The sequence below is a fragment of the Apium graveolens genome, unplaced genomic scaffold, assembly GCF_009905375.1.
Source record: "Apium graveolens cultivar Ventura unplaced genomic scaffold, ASM990537v1 ctg5272, whole genome shotgun sequence".
Classification (NCBI taxonomy): domain Eukaryota; kingdom Viridiplantae; phylum Streptophyta; class Magnoliopsida; order Apiales; family Apiaceae; genus Apium; species Apium graveolens.
In genome coordinates, this window is record NW_027418902.1 from 328 (window position 1) to 28,206 (window position 27,879).

General features: G+C 33.5%; 2 protein-coding genes across 2 annotated transcripts; one reads left to right on the forward strand and one right to left on the reverse strand.

The window, feature by feature from the left end:
• On the reverse strand, positions 1-27,879 carry LOC141702537 (uncharacterized; the record flags this gene model as incomplete). The annotated part of the gene is made up of 27 exons (XM_074506201.1): positions 27,696-27,879; positions 27,493-27,592; positions 27,217-27,376; positions 22,708-22,770; positions 20,687-20,804; positions 20,429-20,538; positions 20,209-20,304; positions 18,693-18,816; positions 17,935-18,002; positions 16,530-16,616; positions 16,273-16,425; positions 16,088-16,183; positions 15,935-15,994; positions 15,734-15,843; positions 15,562-15,649; positions 14,361-14,465; positions 14,148-14,252; positions 14,011-14,063; positions 13,860-13,923; positions 13,634-13,768; positions 13,189-13,301; positions 13,019-13,112; positions 7,952-8,171; positions 7,499-7,629; positions 6,734-6,880; positions 6,189-6,317; positions 1-98 (listed from the first exon to the last, which is right to left on the reverse strand). Coding segments are annotated over exons 1-27 (3,011 nt in total), but the record flags the coding sequence as incomplete, so codon positions are not given.
• On the forward strand, positions 25,383-26,488 carry LOC141702535 (uncharacterized). Its single transcript, XM_074506200.1, has 3 exons — positions 25,383-25,661; positions 25,740-25,858; positions 25,954-26,488. Exons 1-3 carry the CDS (start codon positions 25,628-25,630, stop codon positions 26,398-26,400), a joined length of 600 nt encoding a protein of 199 aa, XP_074362301.1. The 5' UTR covers positions 25,383-25,627; the 3' UTR covers positions 26,401-26,488.

The window sequence follows — 27,879 nt, forward strand, 5'->3', positions numbered from 1 at the left end:
CTCTTCATTATGAGCATCAAACTGAACATTGGTCTGCTTATAGTCCACTGATTGCCACATTCGTCGAATAGAACAGTCTCGAAGAGGGACCTCAGCATCTTGTTGTGCATAGAAAAATCATGTTTAGTACAATTAAAACAAATAGAATATACAGTAATGAATGTAGAAACTGCGAATTGTTAATCACATGTTCATGAAGAAAAACCCATAAGCTTCCGGATGTTTCCTAGATTGAAGCTCCTTGTTCCTGTTTCTAACTCTTCGAAAGCAATTTATCATAATGCCCACCCCGGTTATTTCCCCATGTGTGGCATTTTCCATACTTCATGTGTTAGGAATTTGCCTTTAAAGTAGGACGTTTTTATTTGCTCCAGGATATAAACCAGGGAAACGGAAGTGAGCATTCGACGATGCTGCCCATTGCCTTACGTGAAAGTCTGTGGCATAGGGCTACACTGGCAACCCTTTTGCTCGACACAGGACAACCCTGTTAACTATAAGAGTACTTCAGCTCATTTAGCATTATAACTGAGCCATATGCAACAAACCTTGTTACAGGCCATGGCGCCAATAGTGAGCATTCGACGATGCTGCCCATTTGCCTTCCGTGAAAGTCTGTGGCATCGGCTACACTTGGCAACCCTTTTGCTCGACACAGAACAACCCTGTTAACTATAGGATGGTTACTTTCAGCTCATTTACATTATACCGAGCCACATATGCAACCAACCGTGTTACAGGCCATGGCGCCACACTATTGGAAGAAAACCCGCTTCTATGGCACCAATATATATCTATACTATACTATTATAAGCAGAACACCTCGTTGGTAGTTGGTCGGTTGTCCGGTACGGTGTTCTGAACGTCAGATCTAAAGACAGATTGATGGGAACCGTTGGATGTATATATATGCTCTCATAGGTTCACGGGTTCGAATCCCGTGTGTCAACAGTGTATTTATTATATTTAAACTTTTATATTCTTTATTTTTAACATATTCTACAGGTTCAGTTTGGAGTTTTAACAATTTCTACAGTTCAAGTTTGGAGTCCCGTGAACAATATATTATATATTATATTATTTATTTTCAGTCAAGTCTTAAATTATCATAAAACATATATTATTATAACTTATTATATTCTTCAATTTATTTTTCAACTATTGAAATCTATATTAATATATTAATAATTTTAAATAAACTATATTATTAAATATTATTCGAGTATGAAAAGCTATCCGTGCATCGCACGGGTTATAGACTAGTATACATATATATACACATACACACACTTAAAAATACAATTCAAAATAAGACTTGATGTCCCTGAGGGTGACCCATAAGGTTACAACAAAATACAATACAAGTTCAGGGTTGTTTTGTAAATACGCGAGGGGGACTTTAATATTACAAATTGTTGATGTAGGACCGGGGCTAGGGATAGGGTAAACAAGGGGATATGGGCATATCTCCACAGTGAATCAGCAAGAAACACAAAAATCCGCAGATTTAATTCATATTAATCAACTCCATTAATAAAGAGATTATATATGTTTATATTGTACTCCTAGGACTTGATGAACAAGTAACTAAGAGACTAAGTAAAATCAACGATAAAAGGAAACAAATCCTTATAATAATAACTCATACCTATTAATTATCTACTATATATATATATTTATTTTAATTTATTTATTTTCTAGAATATTCCTAACTAGATAATATAATTACTAAATAAAAACATACATCTAAATAATACTATAAAGTAATTAACAACTAATTTAACTATATTATGCTCTGCATCATTCTCCTCTCCTTTAAAAAAAACTCGGCCTAGAGTTTTATAATAAAAAAGGACCCACAATCCTCGAACGACGCTTGACTTCATAAAACCATTTTGAAATTATTAAATCGATATGTTCAACAAGATTCGCTTTAGCTTGAATTTTTTTTCCACAAATAAACTCGACATGCTCCTTTTGTTGCTCAATTTCAACATACTTGTCATCCTCCTTTTGTGGCACATCATGCTCCATTTGTGGCTCGGATTCAAGATTCTTTACGATCTCCCCATGTTTTTTCGTACTTTTTGTTAATGCCTGAATGGAATCACAAGTTTGTTGCATCTTTTCCGATCTAGCACTCATGTCCTTTGATAGCTTCAACATATATTGTAGTAATGCTCTTTCACGCTTAGATTTTAGACTTGCCATTAAATCATCATAATATTGCCACTTCTCGTATGATCCAATAATGAAAGTGAAATAGATAAGGCTAAACGATTTGTCTCAGCAAAGGATATCTCACAATCAATTGTTTCGGGGGTTATCATCGTTCTTTCTTCAAGAAAATCAGGGAGGATAGGGCTATTTCAGAATATATAAAGGGTTCTGGAAGCCCTCAAACTTCTGGACAGAGACTGCAGTGCTATTGGTGGCTGTTTTTTGGCTATTGGAATATTTTTTTTTATTTTTAGGGAAGGTGTTTGATAAAAGGTTTAGGTGAAGGAACGGTGGCTCAGATACCAATTAATGTAGGACAAGGGTTAGGGATATGGTAAACAAGGGGATATGGGCATATCTCCGCAGAGAATCAGCAAGAAATACAAAAATCCCCAGATTTAATTCATAATAATCAACTCCATTATTAAAAAGAGATTACATGTGTTTATATAGCACTCCTAAGACTTGGTGAACAAGTAACTTGGAGACTATATATATAATTATTTTCTAGAATATTCCTAACTAGATAATATAATTATTAAATAAAAACATACTTACATCTAAATAATACTATAAAGTAATTAATAACTAATTTAACTATATTATGCTCCGCGTCAATTGCCATCCAGTTTTTCTATTCAAATAACCTATTCCCTCCGTCCCACCCACATGTAAACATTTGGATTCGACAGAGGTTAAGAAAATGTGTAACGTAGTGAGAAAAGGTAAGAAAAGTGAGTAAATTGGTAGGACCAATCAATATTTATTGTATAAAGTGGGCATAGTGAAGGAAAGCCGTGGATGCACTTAAATTTTATATTATAAAACTTTACTACTTTTGAAAACTTTAATAATGTAAATTATTGAAAGGAACATTCGAAAAAGGAAAATGCAAAGAAATGGTCAAGACGAAAGGAATATAACCTTCGGTGAGTTCTGAGGTTGGGGCCCTTTTTCTCTATAGTCAATAAAACACATGATTATATCTTATCGCATTCAATATAAAATAAGAAGTATCACATAGCTATGAGTAAAACTATGTAATTATAAAAGAAATGTAAACTATGTAAGTATCAATATAAAAGAAATGGTCAATACAAAACCCAATATTCTACACATTTAAGGGTATTGCTATGAGTAAAACTATGTAATTATAATTGTCATATAGATGAAGATTGTATATATATATAGACACATAATTACAGGGTCAAGCTCCTTGGAGAACCACCCTAAAATTAGAATCTAAGAATTACTCCCTCCGTCCCAATATATCTATCTTGTTTGAATTTTGATGGTCAAATTGACTCAACTTTGATCATAAATAAAAACTCATCTTTTCATTATTTTGAAAAACTGAAAACACATATTAAAGTAGATTAAACATACTTTATAATGATATAATTTTTATAAATATTTTCGATAATGTATTATATGAAATTGTTAGTCAAAGTTGGGTCAATTTGAACACAAAAAGTCAAAAAGGACAGATAAATTACAAATTGGGACTGAGGGAGTAGTATTTTACATTATTAGAGGTTGTTTGATAGACAATTTAATACCCAAGAACTGAACTTCAATATCTTAGGAAGTGAGGATAAATGATCTTGTTTGGTTGGCATTTATATGTGAAGTGAAAATACCTTTTGTAGAAAGCGGGAAGTGAAAATATCTTGGACATTTAAGTTGACACATACCGTGAAAGGTGTTTACCTACCATCTCCTAGGTAACTTGAACTTGAACTTCGTCAGGAGTATATTATTTACAAAATAAATGTACTGTAGTATTATCAAGGGTTAAGGCAGGAGGGTATTTTAGGCAGTTAAGAAAGGACTATGTATGGCTAAAGCAGTTGTACATTTTATTATTATGCATTATAAGAAAATGGAATTCATTCCACCAATTTCTCTCCTCTTTTCTTTCTCTCTATTCTATCTTCCTCCCCAAGTTATCTTTTCTCTCCCTCTTAATTCTCTATTCTCGTACTTATCTTAGTCTTTATCTTCATTATCAAGCTATAATTTACTGTTTATTGCATTTTAATTCAGAAAATACCAAAAATAGACTAAATCATCCATTGTAAGTAGGGGTGTACGCGGTTAGGTTTGGTGTTGGGAGGTCAAAATCGCACCAAACCACATATAGCGGTTTTCTTAAATCTCCAACCACAGTCGCAATTGCAGTAATCGCGAATTTTTCAACCGCGATTTTGCAGTTGGTGCGGATCGACTTGCGGTTCAACCACCGACTTGTACGATAAATGATAATTAAAATAGTTCATAAGAATATGCCAACCAAATCTTAGAATTCTATAAAAATAAAATGTTCTTACACGTAGTTCCTGTAAATTGTAAAACACATCCCGACAACAAAATAAAAGATAGTACCCCAAGCCCAACACTCAAAGGCCTAAACGTTATATTCTATAACTTTTATATACGGTGTTTTATAATATAAATATATATATAGCTGTTTGTGGTAGCGGTTCGATTTTTGCGATTATTTAAAAATTAAATCCGCAGTCAATCCACGGATTTGCGATTCCTGTACTTTAAATTCGCATTCCTTCCGCATTTTGTGATTATCCACTTGCGGTGCGATTGCGAGCGGTGCGAGCGATTTGTGCGATTGAGCGAATTACTTGTACAACCCTAATTGTAAGGTTGTTGTTCCACCTAATTGTAAGGTTGTTGCTCCTACCAAACTTCCCATAAAATACAACTAATACAGAGTTTGTAAAACATATACTTGTAATGCACATGAACTTTACAAATTTAAATTGCTTTGCAATAGAACAAATAGTTTCCAATGTCATTTTTCCAGTGTAAAACTAGAAATAGAAAATAAAAATTATTTATGATTATGCTTATAGTTAATTTTCAAATTATCAAATATAATAGTTGGAAATGTAGTTGTTCTAAATATAAATATAAAATTTCCACATATCCATGTTTATAGTTTTAACTAGTAAACTTTCAAATATTATTAGTTATTCTGCAATAGAAACATAACAGTTCCCAAAAAAAATAATTATAAACATAATTATGATGTAGAACAAAAAAAAAGAAGAAAAAATGAAACTCAAAGAGGATCGAGTGACAAAGAAAGTGAAACAACTTTGTTTACCTACCAACCATATAAAGAGAAAAAGAGAAAAAAAAATTGATAATCGAGAGATATACCTATAAGCCAAAAAGGAGAACCGAGTACTGAACTATGATTATTGGCGGAGCTACAAATAAAGTTCAGGATGGGCAAAATAAACTCAACTTTAAATATTCGATTTGATTCAAATCATATGAATTTTTCGGAGTCAGACAATTTTTAATTCTTAGTAAACAAGTACTTTATTCAGTAATCCTTTTGTTTACATCGCATGCATTAATGTATACACGTCATTTTTTCAAACTGACCATGAATTAGGTGTTATTTAGCTAATCTGTGTTTTTCCTCAATATATAAACTTAATATATGATACAATTGTGTTTTTACCTTTCAAAGAGTTTAAGCACATATAATAGAGGTTTGCTAGTCATGCAACGTTCAGAATTTGAAACTCCGATAGAATTACAACTTTCCGAATTGAGAAATTCGCACATACTTGTGCGAGCAAACAAGTATTTCACAAAACTAATTAAGATTCAGTTGACAGAAAACAGAGTCCCCCAATTCCTGTTTGCTAGGAGGGTTGCTATTAAAAAACAACCAAAAGAGGTGACAAGACACAAGTCCTTTTGAACAAATCTGCTTATTATACCTGATATTATACATATTTAAAGTTCCCATCTAAAACAGTAATCACAAAAGACTGTTTACTCTTAGACTAAAGAACAATTTTTTAAAAAAAATAAAGTTAATAAGCAATGCAGTATTAGCTAATTTAAGAAATATCAAGTTGTTATGAGGCACTACCAAAAATTCTCTACCAAATATATTTTAAATAGTTTTGAAACAAGAAGAATGAACTTACTTCTGGAAATAGGACAGGACAATCTGCAACATGCCGGGCAAGATTCAAAGAGGCGGGAGTACTAGGTAGCTCTCCAGATGTTATATGGTTGAAATAAAATGTAGCAATATAATCCGCAGCATATGCACACTGAATTAGAATGAAAGAAATTGATATCATTGTACAGAACATTCTTTATATCTTAGTGATTGAGACTATTTTATAACAAATAATATGTGTATAGAATATTTCAGATTACAGACAGTGTTCAAATACCAGCCCGACAAACAAAAGCTCGAATAATATTGCATATCGTTTTTTTCATATGGTCTTGGTGATACACATCATTATTTCATTCAATTGTGAAACATGTCTTTGCACATTAAAGAAAAATCTAATAATTAGAGATCGTTGGTAATAAACTCTACTGAGTAAGATTTAAATTTATATATGTTAAACATGGCAATGTACAAATATCAGAAGACTTCATCATATAATTGCACGTGATGAATATCATATGTATCAGTCACAGAAACAACTACAATTTCGAAATAACATATACAAACCTCACTTATAATGTTCGCATCGGGTGATCTCAGACCAGCTTGAATAGTTCCAGCTATAAACGCAAAGGTGCTTGAATCAAGATTCAAAATGAATGTAATCTGGGTTTTGAGGAGAATTTCCAAGAAAGCAAAGTACGCTCGTGCAAGCTACAAATGACAATAATAAATAAACAGAAATTGGTAAACATAATTATACTAGCAAATAATTAAATATAAATATAGTGATAAATAAATGTAAACAAAGCGTGCTTCTGCCGAAAGCATAGTGATATGCACCGAGAACTAAGAGTCCCTTCTCTCTCCATTTACATCTCGAACTATTTAATCAGGCTAGACTAGGTAGTAATTCTCCATGGCATAAACTTAAGTTAATAACTAAAATGTATCAGCCTACACTGCGGTTTTTGATTTGCAAGAAAAATTAGAACACATCTACGATGTCAATTAAACCAAGAAGTTTTGACCAAAATCCAGCTTCCACTAGTTTTAACTAGGAATCCTGATCAGCAATCACCAATTCCAGTTTGCCAAAATAGTTTTTTAAGACCTTATCCATACAGATACCCGCTTTATACTAAGACTGTAAGAGGCTGGTCTACAGTATCAACCAAGAAAACATGGTCTCGAGCTTAACATAAGATCACAACAATTAAGACTTCGCATTTGTCATAGGGTATTTCAAACCATTTCTGAATTTTTAGCATATACATATTTGGCAAAAAAAATAAAAAAAAATTCTCATACGTAAGATGTGTTGCTCACTACCTTTTGGTATGCCACTATATCAGTTAAAGGAATTGAGAGTATCATCTTTAAAGAAATATCAAGAGCATCTGCAAGTGCACGGTCACCATATAGTTCAAAGACACCAAAATTTACGTAGTTACCAGCCAGTGCTGTCAAGTGATAACAAATCACAAATTAGAATCAGTCAACATTATTTCCATATCCAGTACAGTAATATACAAATTTGTCAACAATGCATCACAAGGGATTAGACAATATAAGTCAAACCTAAAAAAGTCATAGTCCTATAGATAAGTTAATATAATGGATTAGATCTTCATATAAACAATTAAACATCAACTTAATGGATCAGAATGAATTTTTAACATTAAGTACGAGATGTCACATACACATAACAAAGCCTTTTTCTGTTAAATATATACATCTAGCAAAACCTACAATATAACAGAAATAATATCATATTATGAGTACCTCGTGAAAAAATAGTCAACGAAATCCAAATTCCCTTATACTTGAATGCATAGATATCCGCATGATGAGCAAGTGGCAAAATTCTCGATCCATATGTAACAAGTACTTTGCTGACTTCTCGGAAAAGTAGTATGCCATTAGCAGACGTCATATCGAAAGTTACACGCTGAGATTTGTTCAGAACAAATTCAGCCATGAATTTCAGTAATGGAGTTGTAACCTACACAATTCAACGTGAAAACACAGCTCAGTAACTTAAAGCACACAAAAGTTACTTACCTGTCTACACCCAAGGCATATATAGAATAAGAATCTTATGTAAACAGAGATTTACATATACTTCAACTAATGAGATACAAAAATCTCTGTTGCAAGCCCATGTGAGGATATAATGACCATTCACTACACAAACTCTATTAGGACAAACTCTACCCAAATTTTATTATGGCAGATGAAGCCATAAGGCTATTTATTTTTAAACAGATGAGGACTGTGACTGTTGGAAACCAAATTGACATATATTACTCCATCCATCCCATTTTAGTAGTCCATTTTGAAGAATTATTTGTCCCATAGTACTTGTCTACTTTTATATTCAATACACACCATACATAATTCTCAGAGATCACTCTCTCTTAATGTCATTTCCAATATTGGCTACTTTTCTCATATATATATATATATATATATATATGTAGGGATGGGTTCCATGGAGAACACCTTAATTGGAGAACACTGGAGAACACTTCATTTTTCTTATATTTTTTTGTATCTCTTATTCAAAATGCATGTGTTATGTTATTGAAAACAAAAAATTTGTATATAGAAAAAAAAATATGAGGAAATTTTTACATAACATATACATGTGTTATGCACAATAACTATTCATACCATACTTCTATATTTAGTGTTCTATAATAATTATGACAATATTTTTTAAAATTTTGACATGTTATGTAAAACTTAAATATATTTATGAGAATTTTTGATGTAATTCAAGAAAAAATAGTGATTTTTTTTTTTGCAGAACACATAAGTATAATTACAGAACATACTAGTTCTCAGGGGAACTAGTTCTCATTTGAGCCTAGCCCTGTATATACCAACCCAATGTGGGTCATGTTTCTTGGGAACCAATATTCCAATAACCTTAAGAACCTTACCTATATTTAAAAAGAAATGTTATATATAAACTAAGGGTAAAGTTGTCCAATAAGATAAGATAAACAATTCAGAGGCAATAGATATTTGATTAACTAGAACTGTACCCAACATCAATACATCAATATCATCACTGTATTACACAAAATTATCCATCAACATCACAAAATCTCCTATTTAAAACACATACTTCCATCAATTCTTGAGAACATTCAAGTTATAATATAAATACAAATATCAGCTTCAAAAATTAATGTGCATGACTTTAAAATTCGGGTGCATAACTTTCAAGTTCATCAGTAGAACATTCTATCATAGTATAAAGTATAAACACAATTTAATATAACAATGCTAAACAACAGTTAATTTTAAAAATAAAAAAGTTCAGTTCTAGAACTTCAAAATTCACGTGCATAACTTTTAAGTTCCAAGTTCAGCAGCAGAACATTGTATTTCTACTACAAAACAAAATAGGTTCTGCAGTGAAACCCTATTGGGATAATTCTCTTGTAAAAAATCGTTTAACAAAATAAATTCAAACTTCAAGAAAAAAAAAATTAAAATTTTAAGAATCAACCAAAAGAAATGTGGTATTAAAAATTATTAATAAAGAGAGAAGATTCTAATAAATGAGTGATTGATTAAATTTCCTTAAGTAATTTTTTATTCAAACAATAACCTTACAAGGATTTTCGCATTTAAAATAAAATGAGTGGGGACAATTGATTTGAAGGCTATTGCCCCGTTCTTTTTTAGTGTTTGGTTCTCTCTTGAACGAAACCCTTTTTTATTGCATTATATATATAGGGTTTGGTTCAAGTTCAAGGTCTTCTCGTGAACAAACCCCTATATATAATGCAATAATCATGTTGGATATAGAAGCATTTTCAGGAGAGATTAGAGTATATACAAAATCACAAATGATATTCTTCTTTACTCCAAGTATTCCCCTAAAAGGTAACTAATCCTTAAAGAACAAATATAAATATCAAAATCTAAATTATTCTGGAATAATTACTGGGTCTTCGGCATGCACATCTCTAATCAGTAATTGAACTAGCCAAATTTTCTAAATCTATCCTACATCAGTTTAGCATAACCAGATATAAGCATCTCAATTTAATATTGCAAGTCAAATTAGCCACATGGCATTCAGTTAAGGAAAAAGAGAGCCATAACCAAAGTTATCAAGTTCAGGTGTAGTTGAGTGGTCTGTTTACATGGAAATTTGGACATTCCGCCTACTAGTTGGGTAGAAATTAAAGATTCATCTCGCCACGGGTAAATAGCAGAAAACTGCCAAGAAAATTATAGTCTCGGTCTTCATGTGCTTGCTACTTAAGACTATTAAAAAGACTATATTTAAAGGCTAAACTTTTTCCTAGTTTCCTATATGCTACCTCTTAATGCTAATTCAATCATAAATAATGATTACATACCCATGCCTCGCAAATCACAAGTTATTGTGTGTTCTTTATTTGTATGATGCCAGACAAGAAAAAAGGAAAAAATATAATAAAATAATAAAATATGGATGATAGGGGATGGGGGCTGATTTAGGGTTAGGGTAGAATTCTCTCGCAAGAGATTCAAAAACAACTCTTAATATAATTCTCAATAATAATAATCACTGCTGAATTACAGTGATAAAAGTACTATATATAATAAGTTACTTTCCTAAATAAACTATAACTCTAAAATATATATTAGCAATAATAATATACTTAAACCTATTCAATAATAATAAATAGGCTTCCAAAGCCTATTGAATTGTCCCCAAATACTTTCTTTGGGCTTTTTGACCCGCTGTCCTGCATCAATGGAGCTGGTCATTCAAATACAGTAAACCACATTAACACTAAACCCCTAGGTTTCCCAACTAAGGAAGAGAGAAGATAGAAAGGATCGCAACCCACAAACTTTTCTATCAGCTTAAAAGCGTATAATGCATAATAATTTATAATAAATTAAAATTTACACCAAGATTTAATAACATATACTGTTGATTACGACCAAGTACTATCGGAACCATCCGTACAAACTCTGATCTTGCTCGCTTAAGATGTCTAGAAACATTATCTGTGTGACCTTTTAAGTTTAATTTGGGTAGATATATGATAACTATATAATACTCCCGTTCCTAAATAAGTGTCGATTTTTGAACATTTAGTAAGGCATAAAGTTTTATTTTCTATATTAGATTAATATTTTATATAGTAAACTTTCGTTTGATACAAAAATTTATTATCGAGTACAAATACATTTTTCTATGCCAACATGCGTTCCAAATGTCAAAAGGCAACTTATAATCTAAATTTCCCAACAATATAATTACCACAAAGAATGCCTAGTCTTACATTTAAAAAGGAGCCACTTTAGGACTGGTGCCCTCCTTTTTCCCTTTCTTTTCCCTTTAATGTAGCACTATTTGACTTAACTAAATTAATTAAATAGAAATTAAAAATTATTACTGCTTTTTTATACGAGTAATCATATTATTGACTAAAATTAAGTAAGATACTAACATTTATCAATAGTTACATGGAACCATTCAATTGCAATAATGTATGATCTACTATCTATACTAATATTTATCATCATATACCTAATTTGGTAACATAGGCTTGTTTATTCGTCTTTCCCATTCATGCAATCACCAATCTCTTTTACTTCAGATATCTTATTAAAGCTCCAAAGGAATAACGAAATCCAAACAATTAACAAAGGTAAGTTCCGTACGTGGTATACTACAGATTATAAGTGTAGCGAATCCTGTGCAAGGCACAACATGTATATTAACGAAGAGAATAAAGTTCCTAATATTACCTCAGGGAACTTAAATTTAAATAATTTAGTCATATTAAGTAGATTATTATGAATATTCATATGTTTCCTTTATTCCAGAATTTTACTTATTCTCAAATTTTCTTATTACAAACAATTGTAATCTTCAATATCAATATCAAAATAAAGGGAGAAAAAATGTGACCAATTATATGATGAAAATGACAAGGCCGAGATGTATCAAGCAAAGGTATTCAATGATTGTACAACAAGTTCTGGAAGCCAATACGGATGTGCAAGTTGATGATGAAGAGTTTGTTCCTTTTAAAATTTATGTTCTGGTGGTACAAGTTGATGATGTCAAAGAGGTTATAAAGCGGATGTAAATAATACAAAGTTTCTTTGTAAAGATGTCACTTTGATGTTAATGAAGTTAGTTATTCCTAATTACTTATTCCAAAAATTAATGTTCACCTCATTTGAGTCCAGTTCAAATTAAAAGAACTATTTCTTCATAATAGCTCGTGTTTGAGTTTTTTGCGAAGACAAGATGATGGGGACAAAGTAATTAATAAAATTAATCTATATGAATATATTACATTTTTTAAGGGTAAATGAATTGTAAAATGTGTTCTCCCTTCTCTCCCCTTCTTTGAGTTGACAAGCCGCCACAAATATGGTTTCTAGAGTTATACAATGATTTCATTCTTTAATGCCTTCCAAGTCGGGGGATTAACCCAATTGTGACCCGAAATCCGACTAATCAATGGCTAGCTTGACAAACAGGTTGACTTTATCTCAAATAACTAATCAATCACCCTCATCAAACATATCATCATAACATGATGATGTTGATCTTATTATGATTTCTCACAATTATAGTTTGAAATATAAGTATATGATCTGATACACACCCTTTTCCTAGCTATACAACTTTGGGATTTGGAACCATCCAATTCGAATTTAATCACACTGATCAAAAATTCAGATTCGCATGATTAAAATAACAAAAAAAATTGAACCGTAATCAACATCTTAGAAAATAGACACCTAGACAGCTTATACTGCAATAGACAAATCAAAGACAAATGGAAAAATCAGCTTCATTAAATTCTTGTTCACCTCTGGTGTGTCAGCCCAATATGTGATTGCCTTTAGGAGAAGTGGCATCCGTGCAGGATATAGCCAGTCAAAGAGTAAACCATACGTTTTCCGACTATAGGACAGAGAAGAAAGAGTAAGAGGAAAAGTAAGTGCAAAGAATCCGGTCGTGCTTAATTAGAAAGACTAACCTATTTGTCGCCATAGCAATTCCTCTGAGATCACGCATTAGTCCAACTATTGCTTGTTTAACAGTATCAGTGCGAAACATTCCATCAGGTATTGTTTCCAAATAGACAAAGACCTTCAGGGGAAGAAAACCACAATCACAGTAATTTGAGTAATAGAGAAACAAAACAAACCCCCACTGAAGACACCACATCAATTTATTATCACTATTTCAATGTGCAAGTGCTTAGAACTTCGAAAGCTAAACTACAAAAGAACAGAAGCCGGATCTTGCAATTGACAATACCAAAGCACACCAGAATGAAAATCTGAATCCGCATAAAGATGCAAAATTTTTAAGCATCATGGAAGTTTGGCTAAAGGAAACTAGGTCTGGAGTTGTACATCTTGTACTGAAAGACTGGCAGTTACTGCTGCAACAACAGAAGTACTTAACATTTAACATACCTCCATCAGAGGATCAAGTGAAGACTTGAATTTCAAATTACCGTCTTCTGCAAAAACCAGCAAGCCAATAGTGTAGAAGAAAGTAGTTCTACTGCGAGAGAATCTGTTGTCTCGGAGGAAAGAAAAATGCTCCCTCTGAAAATACAAATACAACAAAGTAAATATGTGCTTCCAGATTCCTATATCTGTGATTCACAAAGCCCAGCAGAATAGGTTAATATCATACATTGCTGTACATAATAATTGATTGGACAGTCTCCAATTTCAATAGCAGCTTGCAACTCGTGTATCTAACAAATATAAACAGTCCAGTGTTAGTACACAGACAAAATATATGGAACATCTCCAATCAAGTAACAATGCAACAAACGACTCACCCTGAAGCTAATTCCAAGAAAAGGTTCAAGTTACGAGTAATAGCATCCTCATTCTGCACATAGAGACATAACACGAACTGATTATTATTTCATAAATTAGAATAATACGAGTAACTATTAAATCATATAAAATTTACCTCAACATAACACTTTAAGTTTGTTGCGATCTTCCCAACAATAACATTTAACACTTTTAAATGATCGTCAACCCCAAGAAGCTCTGAAAACCGGGAATACAGCCTCTGCAATTACAGAACGCCAACGTGGAGAATTAGATATACTACTAAATGATGGAAATACAAGCTTCTGACTATCTCCACTCTAAGCAATGCTGGAGTAGCAAACTTCACCTTGGATGATTCCATTGCTTGGTCACCAATATAGGACTTAAGGAAATGCCGGAGAAAAAGTAAAATGGCATGATCCAGTCTCTGCTTGCTTAATTCATTAAATCTCTGAAAGTGTGAATTCAGGAATAACGATTAAGTCAAAAATTATTACCACTGGAATGCTAATAGATAATTTATATCACCATATAGCCAATCAATGTAGTCACAATATTTGTAGGTTATAACATTCGACCACTCTCACCACTTTTTGGTATTTGTAATTGCAACTTCTAGTCCCTTGCGCATAACTGCCCACTATAGCCCCCCCTCCCTCCAAACACACAGATACACACATCCCTGCCTCGTGCATCTTGCATGGTTCTCCAGTGTTGTGTTTGGTTGGTGAGAACGCAATGGAATTATTGAAAATTCGAGGAAAATTAATGGAGGTTGGAGCGAAGATTTCGAAATTAATAAATTACAGTAGTAAACGCAAATTTTCTATGATTAGAATCTTGAAGAAAATGGGTATGGCGGGAATGGAGAAAATTCATCTCAAATTGAGGGGTCTGAGCTGTAGTTTAGGTTCTTACAAACGGAAGGGAGAAAAATATGTAAATTATAAACATTTACCCATATCAAAGTTCAAATTTCATTCCATACCCTCCAATTTCGTTCATTCCACCAAAACATGACATGAGACTTGAACAGCCTTAACAGTTCTTCACTGGACAGTTGTATTTTAAGGTAGATGTATATTTCTTATACCTGTTAAAAGTTCGTTCATTTTGCATATTAACCAATATTAATCTAGTAGTTACTAGTACAGAATTTTTATAAAATGGTCAACTCGTATCAAGCGGCTTTTCTGCGTGCTTTTAAAGGTCATAAATGATACATGTGAAAATCCCCTCACAGCACATAATATAGACAGACCTAACACTGACCCACAAGCAGATGCGGACACGTACTATTAACAAATATTCTCTGTCATCTTCAGCAAGTAAAATATACTAATCTTATCCCGAGATCTTTTAAATTACTCTGACAATTTTAGAATAAATGCTAGTATAGTTACACTTGTCTCTTTAAATTCCTGATATATATAAACAATTACTTTGCTGTATTATGTCATACGGAAAGCCATCACCATGAACAGCATAAAGAAAAATATAAAACAATATATTCTTTGATAATCTACAGTATTTCTTCATTTGCATACCTGATTCTGAAATCCTCTGTCAGTAATGTTAATCAAGTTGAATACACGCGCTGAAAGTTCTGCATCATGTAGTTCGTCTGATTCCCCACTGAAAATGGTTATTTTAATAAAGTAAGGAAAAAACTAATTCCACATTGCAGAAAAATCATATTGAAAAAATTACAAGTTGTACCTAGACTTTATCTTTAAGATTGCAGCAACTATATGAACCATCCAGGCAAGTTTGGTTTCAAGAAGACACAAATTACTGTTTACCCCGTTGGACTCTAGACTCGTCGCTTCCTAAGTAGTACATAATGACACCAAAAAACGTATTAACAAAAAAAATGGCATATGTGCAACATTTGTATCATCAAAAGGATTTTCAGCATACCATATAAAACTGCATGATTGGATCACTTATTTGCAGTATGTACTTGCAACAGCTCTCATACTGAAGGCTCAGAAAACCATGTTAAAAGTTTTAAAAGAGAAAATGTTGTTTAATAAAATCAACTAGAAATGACATTAAGCTGTAAAATTCAACCTGAAATCTACAAAGATGACGAACGCATTCAAGCTGTTCCTGAAGAAGTTCAGCATTGTCAAGTGGATTCTCGGAATCATCATCTGGTAATTCAACCTGCAAGAAACCATATGGCAAGAATATATAACAAGTAAAATTATTAGCACACATGAGGCAACAAAAAAGCATAGAAAGCATGTACTAACCTGGAAAGATTCAAACTTCGATGATATAAAACGCTGCACAATTTCCAGAACGAATTCATTAAGCAAGCTTGGTCGTTCACCCTTAAAGTTTCTCAAAGACGTCACCAATTTGGACCAGAGCTCAAGAAGATGGTATATACTGTTGCTGGCCCACTACATAAGACACGAGAATATCAGTTTAACCCAAAAATAGTATGTATTACCACTATACTATTCCATAGGTATCTACTTCTTTAACTTAAAAACACCATCATAACCTGCCATGACTGTAGAGACTTCAGTGTAAATTCAGCTACTAAGCGTATCCAATCGTTATAGCAGTCGGTGCTCACAATCTCAGACAACTATATTGAAAAAAACACACCCGGCCATGAGAACAAAGAATATATATAACTCTTTAATGAAAGTACAATCAGGTGAACTCTGTAAAGAGTAATCAATGAAAACTGATAGAGGCAGAGAACTTTCCATTGCCACAAACAGATATTAGCCTTTCAGAGGTGGCATTATATACCCCTTTAAAAAGTTAAGTACAATATCCAGTTCATTCAGAAAAAGCATTTATGTGTGTGTGAAAGTAACAAAAGGCGTCGCATAGGTTAAAGATAAGAACCATTACAGCATAAGGTATATGTGGTTAGCTTCAACTTCAACAAAAGTTCATATTACTAGGTCCACATCATTAAATAATGATGATTTTAAAAAAATATAACGATCTCATCTTTAAGTGCTTGAGGTGACTAGAGAGATCATATACGCCCTAATATCATCTGGCATAAGAAGATCTGCTACCAAATATTGAGTAACCAATAAATGATTTGCTTAGGCTCTGCCAACAATGAAATGGAAAATTGTAAACAATGTCAAAGGAGAAATTGGAGGAAGGAGAGAGAATGAGGAAGGGCAAAACTTCTATGATGATATGTGAAGAAATAAGTAGGATGGGGTACGTCATTTTAAAATTGGCTGGAGTGAACTTTACTTCAATTTGCTAGGAATAGAATGAAGAATGAATTCAAAATCTAAATGTTGGCCCATTATTTAGCAAAAAAAAATATGTTGGCCCATTAACAGTAAACATTTCATCCCATTCTCTGAAATTCAGTCGCTCCAACCGCACACAACATTAGGCAAGAAGGTAAAAAAGTTTTACATAGAATTAAATAATTTTGGGAACGAGAAATAGCTACAAGTTAAGATATAGGAAGGCAGGGATAGCCTGGAACTTAAAAGTTTAATAATACAGGCTTTAAATCTATTGTCCCTCAGAGCCTACTTGTAAACAGATTAAAATGCCTAATCTTTAAAACAACCCAAACCATTCCCCACTGTTTGGCAATTTAAATTCATATCTAATCACATTGATGCAGGATAATCTAGTAATGTCTTTACACCTTAAAAAATAAAGAAATTTTCAAAATGTATATTATCTGGAACAGTTTCTGGTGTACACGTGGACCCTTCATACTAGTTAAGGAAACATAAATATTTTATCTGGAAAATTAATTGGTGTACACTCGTACCCTTCAAACTAATCAGAGAAACAACTTTTAACACAGCTATAAAAAATAAAGTACGGGGGAGTATTAAGCAAATGTAGTTATATGACGAGTGTTTTAAATATTAAATGTAGGTATATTCAAATTAGAAGTTCGGAATTACATCATAATTAATCTTAAAGCGTCCAAGAAGGCGACAGAACTCATGGTAGTTGTCATGATCAGCCAAACCTGCCAGTCAAATCAAACAAGAGCATAGAAAAACGTGAAAATATGAAATGGCGACACCAAAGTTCACACACACACACATATATGTTAAAGTGAAGATAAATTTATAGAATTTCAAAATACAAATGAAGTACATATATGTAGAAATGCCAGGGAATATGGTGATGCATAGCTACACACCCAACGAAGTAACTCGGATAACAACCTCTTCATCAAGAAAGTTATCCACCTCAAACACGGATTGGAAAAGCCACGGATTATACAAAGAGAAATGTGATGAAGTGAGAATTTAGGAGTTAAAAGTAATTAGGTTATGGTGGCAATGTGCTAGTAGCTGATCCAATTTGTTTTAGAAAAAGTCTTGCATTTAATACAATAAAGGCAGACTCTACAATTGAAGAGTTAAAATATGAAGGAGATTATCGAACAAAAATGACAACTACAATGCCACATACATTCCCATACTCACCTACGTCATTCGAGGACCACAGACACCAAACAATCAGTGAATAAAAGACAGAATCAAATTTTCAGAAAATCTAATAATCAATATATAATATTGATTACATGATAAATGAAGTTCGCATTTGAAAAAGCTCAAGCCATTAAATTACCTAATAACCAAAAAGCAATGTAGCTGCTGCTAAACATATCTTAACAAAGCCTATATATCCAAAGTATGTCGGAATTTACCTTTCCCTGTCTGTAAAATATCTTTCGTTCCACTCATCAGATGCGAAAGATATTTGAGTCGTGCAGCTGCATTAGTAAACAAAGATCTTCTTACAGAAGCCAAACGTACCAAGCACTCCAAAGCCTATAATCATGGAAACTTAAAGTTAAAAGCTTGACAAAAACACATGCTGCAACATTTAACAAAACCAAAACTTAACAAAAATCACGTAGTTCAACAAGCACACTAGATGAATTTATTATGAGAATTTCAATTATTGCATTACAAGGGTTTAGAAACAACTTTCAGATTCTTGCATGTGTGCATGCGCCAACAAACCATGACAAAAAAATTGAAGTTTTACATCAACATGCTCCCGAGGCGAAGGCCAATATACTATATCCATCTGTGAGTCTTTTCAATTTGGAACAAAGGTCAAAAGTACTACTCAGAAGAAAGAGAATAAGATAAAATGGAGCTAGCTATTATCAAAACAGGACTGCTTTTCATCCTTATTCCTATAATATTAAATTTTGCAATTTAAAGCTTCCATAAGACATATGGATTGGCTCCCAATCCACATACCTGGTAAGATTCAATATAATCAATTTAAAAATATATAGTTCGTCAGCAACATGCTCACAACATATAGTAGGCACACTAATATTATAATAAACCAAAAAAACATTAAAAAAAAATTTAACAGCCTTTCCAATATCCTGTACCCTCCTGGTGTACTTGTGTTCAATTATTTGATCATATATGTTCCCATATTTATATAGTACAATTAGGTTTCTCGAAGTCATAGCTAGGTCACTGGTCGTAGATAGCTAGATTTCCACTGATGAGCCAGACAAAAGTTGTATAAAAATAAGCTTCTCACGCTTAATTAAAAAAAAATTGATCATGCCAATCTCTAGGATACATGATACGTAGAAAATATACTGATATATAAACTTCCTAGGAGATTTTTGTTTTTCTTATTGCTGTAAAGGAAAGAAGAATTGATGTATTGAAACAACTGAGCTAAAGAGTCAATTTCGGTACATTACGGCGGGATGTTCATGAGATGGCCGTCTTTCCTATTTTTATGACGGGATTTATGCTTTCTCAACACTACAAATATTAAAATTATTATTTGAATTTCAATTTTCTAAACATCAACCTACCAAAGCCAAAAAGTATAGCATGAAGACTGAACTCCACCCAAAATGAGTAACCAAAAACACCGGGTAGTTCCAGCCAAAAGTCTGAGTGCAAATGGCATATCTAGATGGGCAACAATTGTTACCAGAAAGAATTAAAGATAAGCCCATACCATCGATAACCCCGTATCATCATCAATGCAATAAGCAATAAACAAAAGCTATTACCAGCTCAATAAGGATGCAGAAATAAATACTAGCATTCAGAATCTATAAAAAATACCCCAAATACAGTCCCCGCCCCCTATTAAACACCTCAACACAAAATTCAGACACATAATGCACTGACTTGAGTATTTATGCATCAGACCAGGTAGACATAGTGACCAACCTCTCTTGATATCTGAGGTAAGTTCATTGCATAGTAGTCAAAAAAAATCTGCAGAGTTGAGAAGTCCTCAATAACTTGCTTCCAAGCAGATGGGACCTGAAATCCCAGCCCAATAATATATGTATATAAGATAACACTGGAAAAGAAAAAGAATCTACAGATGAACTACAGAAGTACAGGTAACATGTCCCATCAGCACATAACATGTAAGAAAGAGCACCTGAATAGATCCAAAATCTTCTGAACTTTCGTCGATTGATGCCCCCATAAAATCGTATGTTAGGCATTTCAGGGCTAATGAAACAGCCAGCTGTTGTAAATTATTTCCAACTTCATAAACACAAAAAAAACAGCAGACATGATATTGAGAAAATACATTTCAAATCAAATATGTAAAACAGAAACTTAGCCATGAGTGTGTGTGTAGAACAGAAGTGACTACAACATAATGGCAAAAGAATGTTAAAGAATATATTACCATCAATTTTTAGTTGAGATAAAGAAGTCAGTGATATTCGAAATATTTGTAAAAGAGACTGTTCTCTGAATGAAACTGCCACCCTCCGTTGCTGTGTGGTTGACTGTACTGGATTGGACTGATTGTCAAGAAATTACAGTATGTTAGTTCATGAAAAATATATAACACAAAAAAATTTAAGGAACCTTCACTTTGGTAACTTAAAAATACAAGTTCTGTTAAAGATCACAATCCCACTTTACGAACATTACTTATTTAAGAATCTTGTTGCCTCTAATTTTAGGAATCTCAGTCAAATGTCTTTCAACATCAAATCACTAGTTCCATACCACCTAGAAGTTATACATACGGAGCTACCACATAACCAATGCCGATAATGTAATTTTTATAATAACAGCTAAAACTTATCATCAGATATATCCATTCCGGATGATTTCCTAGGCAGTATTGACATCATTATTATAAGCCATTCAGACTAAAGACTCTCATACATAAGAAACTGTTATTAAGGCCCCCAATATATGTTTGTTTCATAGGATCCTCGACTATCTGTCGAATTGTTCTAGTATAGTAATATAATTAATTCATGCGTTCTCTCATGGAAAAAAAATTCAATCATTTTCAAGTTCACTCCCATAAGATTACTAACTTTTTGGTAGGGGATGAGAGGGATGAGAATAATAGTCCCCAAAAGTGAACTAGAAAGTTAACTAATCAGGTGAATGGGACTATATTACGGCTTCAAGTATGACGGAAATTCAGTACCAATTGCATATAATCCAGGGATTATGATCTCATCAAACAAGCACAGACCTAGTGCAAGGAAGCAAGTGGACAAACAATACAGAGCTGCTAAGACACACAAAGAAATATTTTCAATGCTGTAGAACCGGACCGAACAAATGAATGTGAAGCATTCGTCGTTCAGTGTAACAGTCTCTAATTGCTGCCCGTGTATAAATTGACATACCAACAGAATCTGATTTTTGAACATAAAGACATAAGTCTCTGGATTTCTAACACTAGTGACAACATGTGACTGCTGAAAAAGAACACTGGCTGAGATATCAGGAAGAAAATTATGACGCTGATTCAACCCGGGTGTTTCAGGTAAACAAATGCAGAAAAAATGTCAGCACATGGATACCAAATTTCTTAAACAAATGTTACTAACCCAAACGAAACAGAAAGGAGGGATTATGAAACTAGCTTTGATTAAAAAAACATCTAATCATATATCAGGGTCTTCAAAAAGGGACAAGGGACTAGGACTATTCACTAGAATTACCCAACCCAAAGGACTCCCACAAAGTATGAAGGTCTTTCAAAAGTAATTATACAGTCTTAATTCTAAAAATCTAGATACCTTGGCACACTAAACCAAACGTAACCAGTATATCCCACTTATCGCAAATTATATGGAGATGCCTTAGCACACTAATCTCAGGAAATTATAATTATAAAGTTTTAAGGGCCCAAAAATTCTTCAAGAAGCATAACACTGGAAATGGAAGTCGGAACTTGGTGGACAAGCTCTGCTAGATGATCATTGATTTCAGATAAGAACTAAAACTAGTAGAAACTATGAATAGCCTAATGGGATAGGAAGTATCTTGTTTAAAGTGTTCAATGGATATGATTAAGCTCTTTTTCCTCTCTCCAGAGTCGGAACTTGGTGGACAGGCTCTGCTAGATGATCATTGATCACAGATAAGAACTAAAACTAGTAGAAACTATGAATAGCCTAATGGGATAGGAAGTATCTTGTTTAAAGTGTTCAATGGATATGATTAAGCTCTTTTTCCTCCCTCCAGAGTCCTTGAAGTTGCCAATATAATGAGCTACATTAAAAAAGGAAGGCAAGACTACCAAAACTACCAGAGAACATGCATATCTTTGAAGAATAGATAACCAAAAAAAATAAAAATTAAATTTCATAATTATGGTAGATATTGGATGCTCAAGTTAACTGAAATAATTTTTGTTAAGTTATTAGCTAACAATAGTTAAGAATGAACAACCTGGAACATTTCAGCAATCAGCTGAATCAATATCTTCAGGCCAATGGTATAGTGAGAAGCTTCCTGATGACGAGTGAAAATAAAAGACAGATTAATTTAGAAGGTTACAAGAATAACATTTTTAATAGATTGTTTAATGCATATATAACGATACTAACTACAAGGCATTTAATTTACATGTTAACATCGAATGATAATATGGAAATAGCTTGGTAAAAAAATTACTTTCCCTGAATTGACTAGCTAAAAACTCTATCATACAAAGATATAGTAAAGCAATCTAAAGACATCTAGACATTTCCATACATGTCAACCAATAAACAGAAGTAAAAAGTATTACCTACTAACGATAGGTACTATGCAAGACATGACCAAGTACATCTGCCTCGAAGACAAAGCGACAATTTTCATACAATCTGGTTATATCTCTTTACAGTCCAAACATAACCTAATGTGAATGATTTCGCCTAGTTCACACAAGACCACTAGATGACTTGATAATAAAGAACTAAATTGATTCAACTGGTATCAAGATTTAGTTATTGTGCAATGGCCAGCCAGGAAATGTAAATAATGCGTGGTTCCCATAATCATACCAACTAATATTTTCCTTGCAAAGACTGATTGCCCTTGAGCATAAGAGTAGAGAACTACCTTTCCATTCATACAAATGTAAGGACAATATTTGTAATTATTTATGCCTCCAACAGAAATGAACATAAAGAATGTATCTGATTTTAGACATCAGGAATGCGTATACTTTTACCTACTAATCGCAATTTTAACAGATGCAAATCTACCAATCTATTACAAGATCTTCAGAGACAAATAGGGATAAAAGAATTTATCACTCTGTAACCACATAAGCATGTTCTCTGCCATTCGATAATGGGTGCAGGTGCTTCATTCTCACACTCCAAACCATGGATAGTATGGTAATTAAACTTCCCATACACCATCAAAAATCATATTTAATTTTAATGTAAATGTCTAATCATTTATTCAGGGATATATCCATTAGTGACACTAACAGATCCCATTAGATTTTCATTATTTAAGTATATAGAATTACAAATAAAAGAACTTACATGAAAGGACAACAAAAAAGATTCCTTATTTACTTTAAGCGATAATACTATCCTTGTATAATTAAGCGTTCAGGTATATTAAGATGTATTGCTAATAAGATTATATGTTTAAATTTTCAGATTTACTTAGGATGACACGAAGTTCAAAAGAAAATGTGATTAGCGAAACCGTATGGACACGGATGCAGATCCAAGTGTCTTACTCTTAGTTTCTAAAAAAATTGGAATTCGTGAAAATGGATCCAAAATTGGACACAGGTGCAGGAATTCGACATATAACCTTCACGTAAGTGAAATTTTACCAAATTTTTATTCTTTAAATTGTAAATTAGAGTCATCTAAGTTCTACGTAATAAAGAAAACATATACATATTTGTCTATGTCATATTTATAGCATAAATCAAAAGGATAACATGAAAATAGTAATCTATGGATGTCCCTCTCTAGAATTAAGTTGTTGCAAGCAGATTTCTTAAGTCAAAGTATTCGGTTTCCATGTGAAATATCCGACTCATATTCCATACCCACACCCATGTCATGTCCGGTCGACACGGGTACGAGGGCAAAATTGAAGAGTCCGGGTAACGTAGATTTCAAATGCATACATAGCCAACAAAGGGCCCTATGGTGCAGCATAAATTTAAAGCACCTGCACTTCAAAAACCTTGCAAATAAGTTGATAAAATTACTGAAGTGCCTCTAACAGAGCAGTTTTAGAATGACTCACTAAAACAGAAAAGGATCAGAACATCCTGTTATGTTAGACCTCAAACTAATGATTTAAAGTTTAGATGACCGTAGTTTCGCTGCAAATCAGACTGAATTATTATCAGTAATATTTATTTCTAATCTACACTATCTCAAATATAATTAGAACTATAAAGGTAGGTTGTTGAATTAACAAAGAGTTAAAGATATCTATTAAAGCAATAAGACACACTCTTGTCACGTCGACGACTAGTCGCCGACTAGTCGCCCAGTCGACACAGGAGGATAAGTCGAAGCCCGACTATTTGTTTCTGGCGTCCATGGGTTTTACCCAGATCCAACCCGGTACCCGAGTCCGACCCGGTACCCGACCCAAATAAGTAAAAATTAGGTTATTTGTGTTAAACTTGCACGTTTTTAGATCCACACAAGCAACAAGAAAAGAAAAAGAACAACGGCGATAAAGAAAAAGAAGAACAGCTCCTCCGATCTCCGATCTCCGACCAGCGACGACACTACTCCGGCGAAGCTTCTCCGATCTCCGATTTCCGGTAAGTCCATCTCTTTCTTCTTTCTTTCTCCTTCATCTCCTTTCTTCTTCCATCTCTTTCTTCTTCTCCTTTTCTCTCGTCTGTCTTTTGGAGTAATGTTGGAGATTGTGTAGATGCATCACTGCATGTATTTCTATTAGTATGAAATTCATAAATGAAGTAGTTAATGGTCAAACCTGCTCCCATTTCGAGTCAAGAGGTGTAGGTGTTGCGCATTGCTGATGGTGATGAAAGGCCTGCTTTGGCTGAAATTGCAGCTGCTATTGATTATGCAAAAGCCGAAGTCGAGAAGAAATTTGGAGGTGGAGAAATGGCAATCCTGAACAAAGTGGTGAAAATCATTGATGATCGTTGGAATATTTAAATGGGAAAACCATTACATGGAGCTTCTTTGTTTCTTAATCCCGGGAGATACTTTGATCTTCTTGAAAACGATCCCGACTATGCCTCACGACTTAGAGAAGATTTCAATGATGTGCTTGAGAAGATGGTCAAGGATAGGGATACAAGGAACAAAATATAAGTGATTATGCGGATGCCTACAAAAATACTCGGGAAGGCTTTGCAAGGGAAATGGCAATTGAGCATAGAAAGTCAAAAAGTCCTCGTTAGTTCATTTCAAAACTTTGTAAATTTCATAAAAAAAAAGAATGCTTATTTTGTGTTATTCTTATTTATATATTAGTTGATTGGTGGGATGCATATGGAGGCCGTGCGATTGAGCTTCAAGCATTTGCTAGGCGTATTGTTGGTTTGTGTGCATCATCTTCCGGTTGTGAACGCAATTGGAGTACATTTGAGTTTGTAAGTGCCTCGTCTTTTTTAAAGTGTTTATTACTCTATTGCCAATTTGCAACTATTTCTCCTATTGTTGGCCTAATTACATTTAATAAATTTAGATACATACGAAGAAGAGGAATAGGTTGGAACATCAATGTTTGAATGACTTGGTGTATGTCCAATACAACCGGAAGATTGAGTCAAGATTCAAAAAGAGACGTGAGCTAGGAAGGAAATTTTATCCACTTGTATTTGAGGACTTGGAATGGGCTAATGAGTGGGTTGGCATTGAGGATAGGTTTTGGGAAGCGGTGGATATAGCTTCGGGTGCATCCAAATCACATGAGGGACGTAATTTTCCGAGGAGAGCTAGAGGTGGTTCCACTCTAACCTATACTCGACGGAACACTAGTTCGACACAAGATCGGATTGATGAAGAAGATGAAGATGAAGATAATATTTCTTTCGATGATGAGGAAGTGGAAGATGATTATGGTGTCCCACCCGAGGAGAATACCCAAGGAGGAGATGGAGATGATTCCGAGATGGATGATTATGATGCATGATTGTGTTTGTTTAGTTGATTTGACTCTTTTGTTATGTTTTTATTTGATTAGAGATGTTTGACTTTGGGTATTTGAACTTATTATCTATTAGTTTTTACTTGAACTATTATTTTGAAGTTTGTTTACTTATATTATATATTATAATTACCTATAATAGGATATTGTCGACTATTTACGACTTTTTACGACTAGTCGGGCGACTTGTCGACTAGTCAATTCCACGGTACTCGGGCTCGACTTGTCGACTTGTCGACTTAACAACCATGATAAGACAACCTTGATTTGGATTCTGCAAAGAAGTCACCAAACTAACAATGTTAAAACAGCCTTTGTTACCCGAACTTGGCTAGAAGTGTCCAACATTGGATACATGTCCAATTGTCAAGTCTCGGGAACATTTTGAAATTGTTCATGTTTTTTTGCTAAAATAATTGTCCATGTCCCGGTGTCGAATATCTGACACTACTAGAGGCAAAATGAAGAGTCCAAGTAAATGCAACTCAAGGAAGGCAAGCCTAATTCTAGTGCTTATGCAGTTAAGACTAGTTAGTATTATTGTCTATTAATCACACCTAGACTGCAATCAGTTAAAACTGTTAAAAGCTTTCAATACTTGTGGTAGCAGCACTGAAGGGAAGTAAAAATTCATCTAGAAGTTTATCCATTAACAACTACTATTAATAAAAAGCTTGAGATTAAGGAAATATAAAAACTAAGGTTAAGCATATTGGGAAAGAGAGATGCATCTCAGTACAATGATAAGAACCTCAGCATTCTGCTGTTAAGATATATAGTTTTATTACAATTGTGTTTCACCTGACCCATAAAAGACATGGACTCTTTAACCACTTCTCGAAAGCTGTCATCCTCAAGCCAGCCAAATTTTGTGATTCGGCATAGGACACGAATTAGAGCCCCAACAACAAAACTCTCTAAGTTAGGCCCCCTGGTCGCCAGATAGCTTAAATATAATTTCCTTCAAACAGAAAGCAGATTAGTAGATTGGATAGTTACAAAATCCAAAATATAGTATAGCATCATTAAAATGATTTCTTTAACTAAAACATTGAAAACAAAACCACTGTGAATAACCATAATTCTGATGTATGATGAAAACATGACCCTTTTACTTCACAAGTACTGGGAAGGTACAGGGGTGGAGACAGAGTCATATGAAGTAGAAGAAGACAGCCTACAACATATAACAGTATAATTGCTTAAAGTTCAAAGAATATTACGAATATCAAGCCGTAGCTGCAAAGGTAGCCGTTGATCAGTGACTTGTTTTAACAGACTCGAACTGGCCATCATTAATGCATATGGAGTTGATGCATTCTGTAGAACATATTGACACTGCACAATGTAGTTACTGTCTACTGAAAAGCATCTGAGCGCATTTTCTGCATGAGATCGTTCAACAGAATCCTGAGATTTGTACAGCCTTTCACACAAAGACTCCAGCTGTGCCAAGTTCTCCAT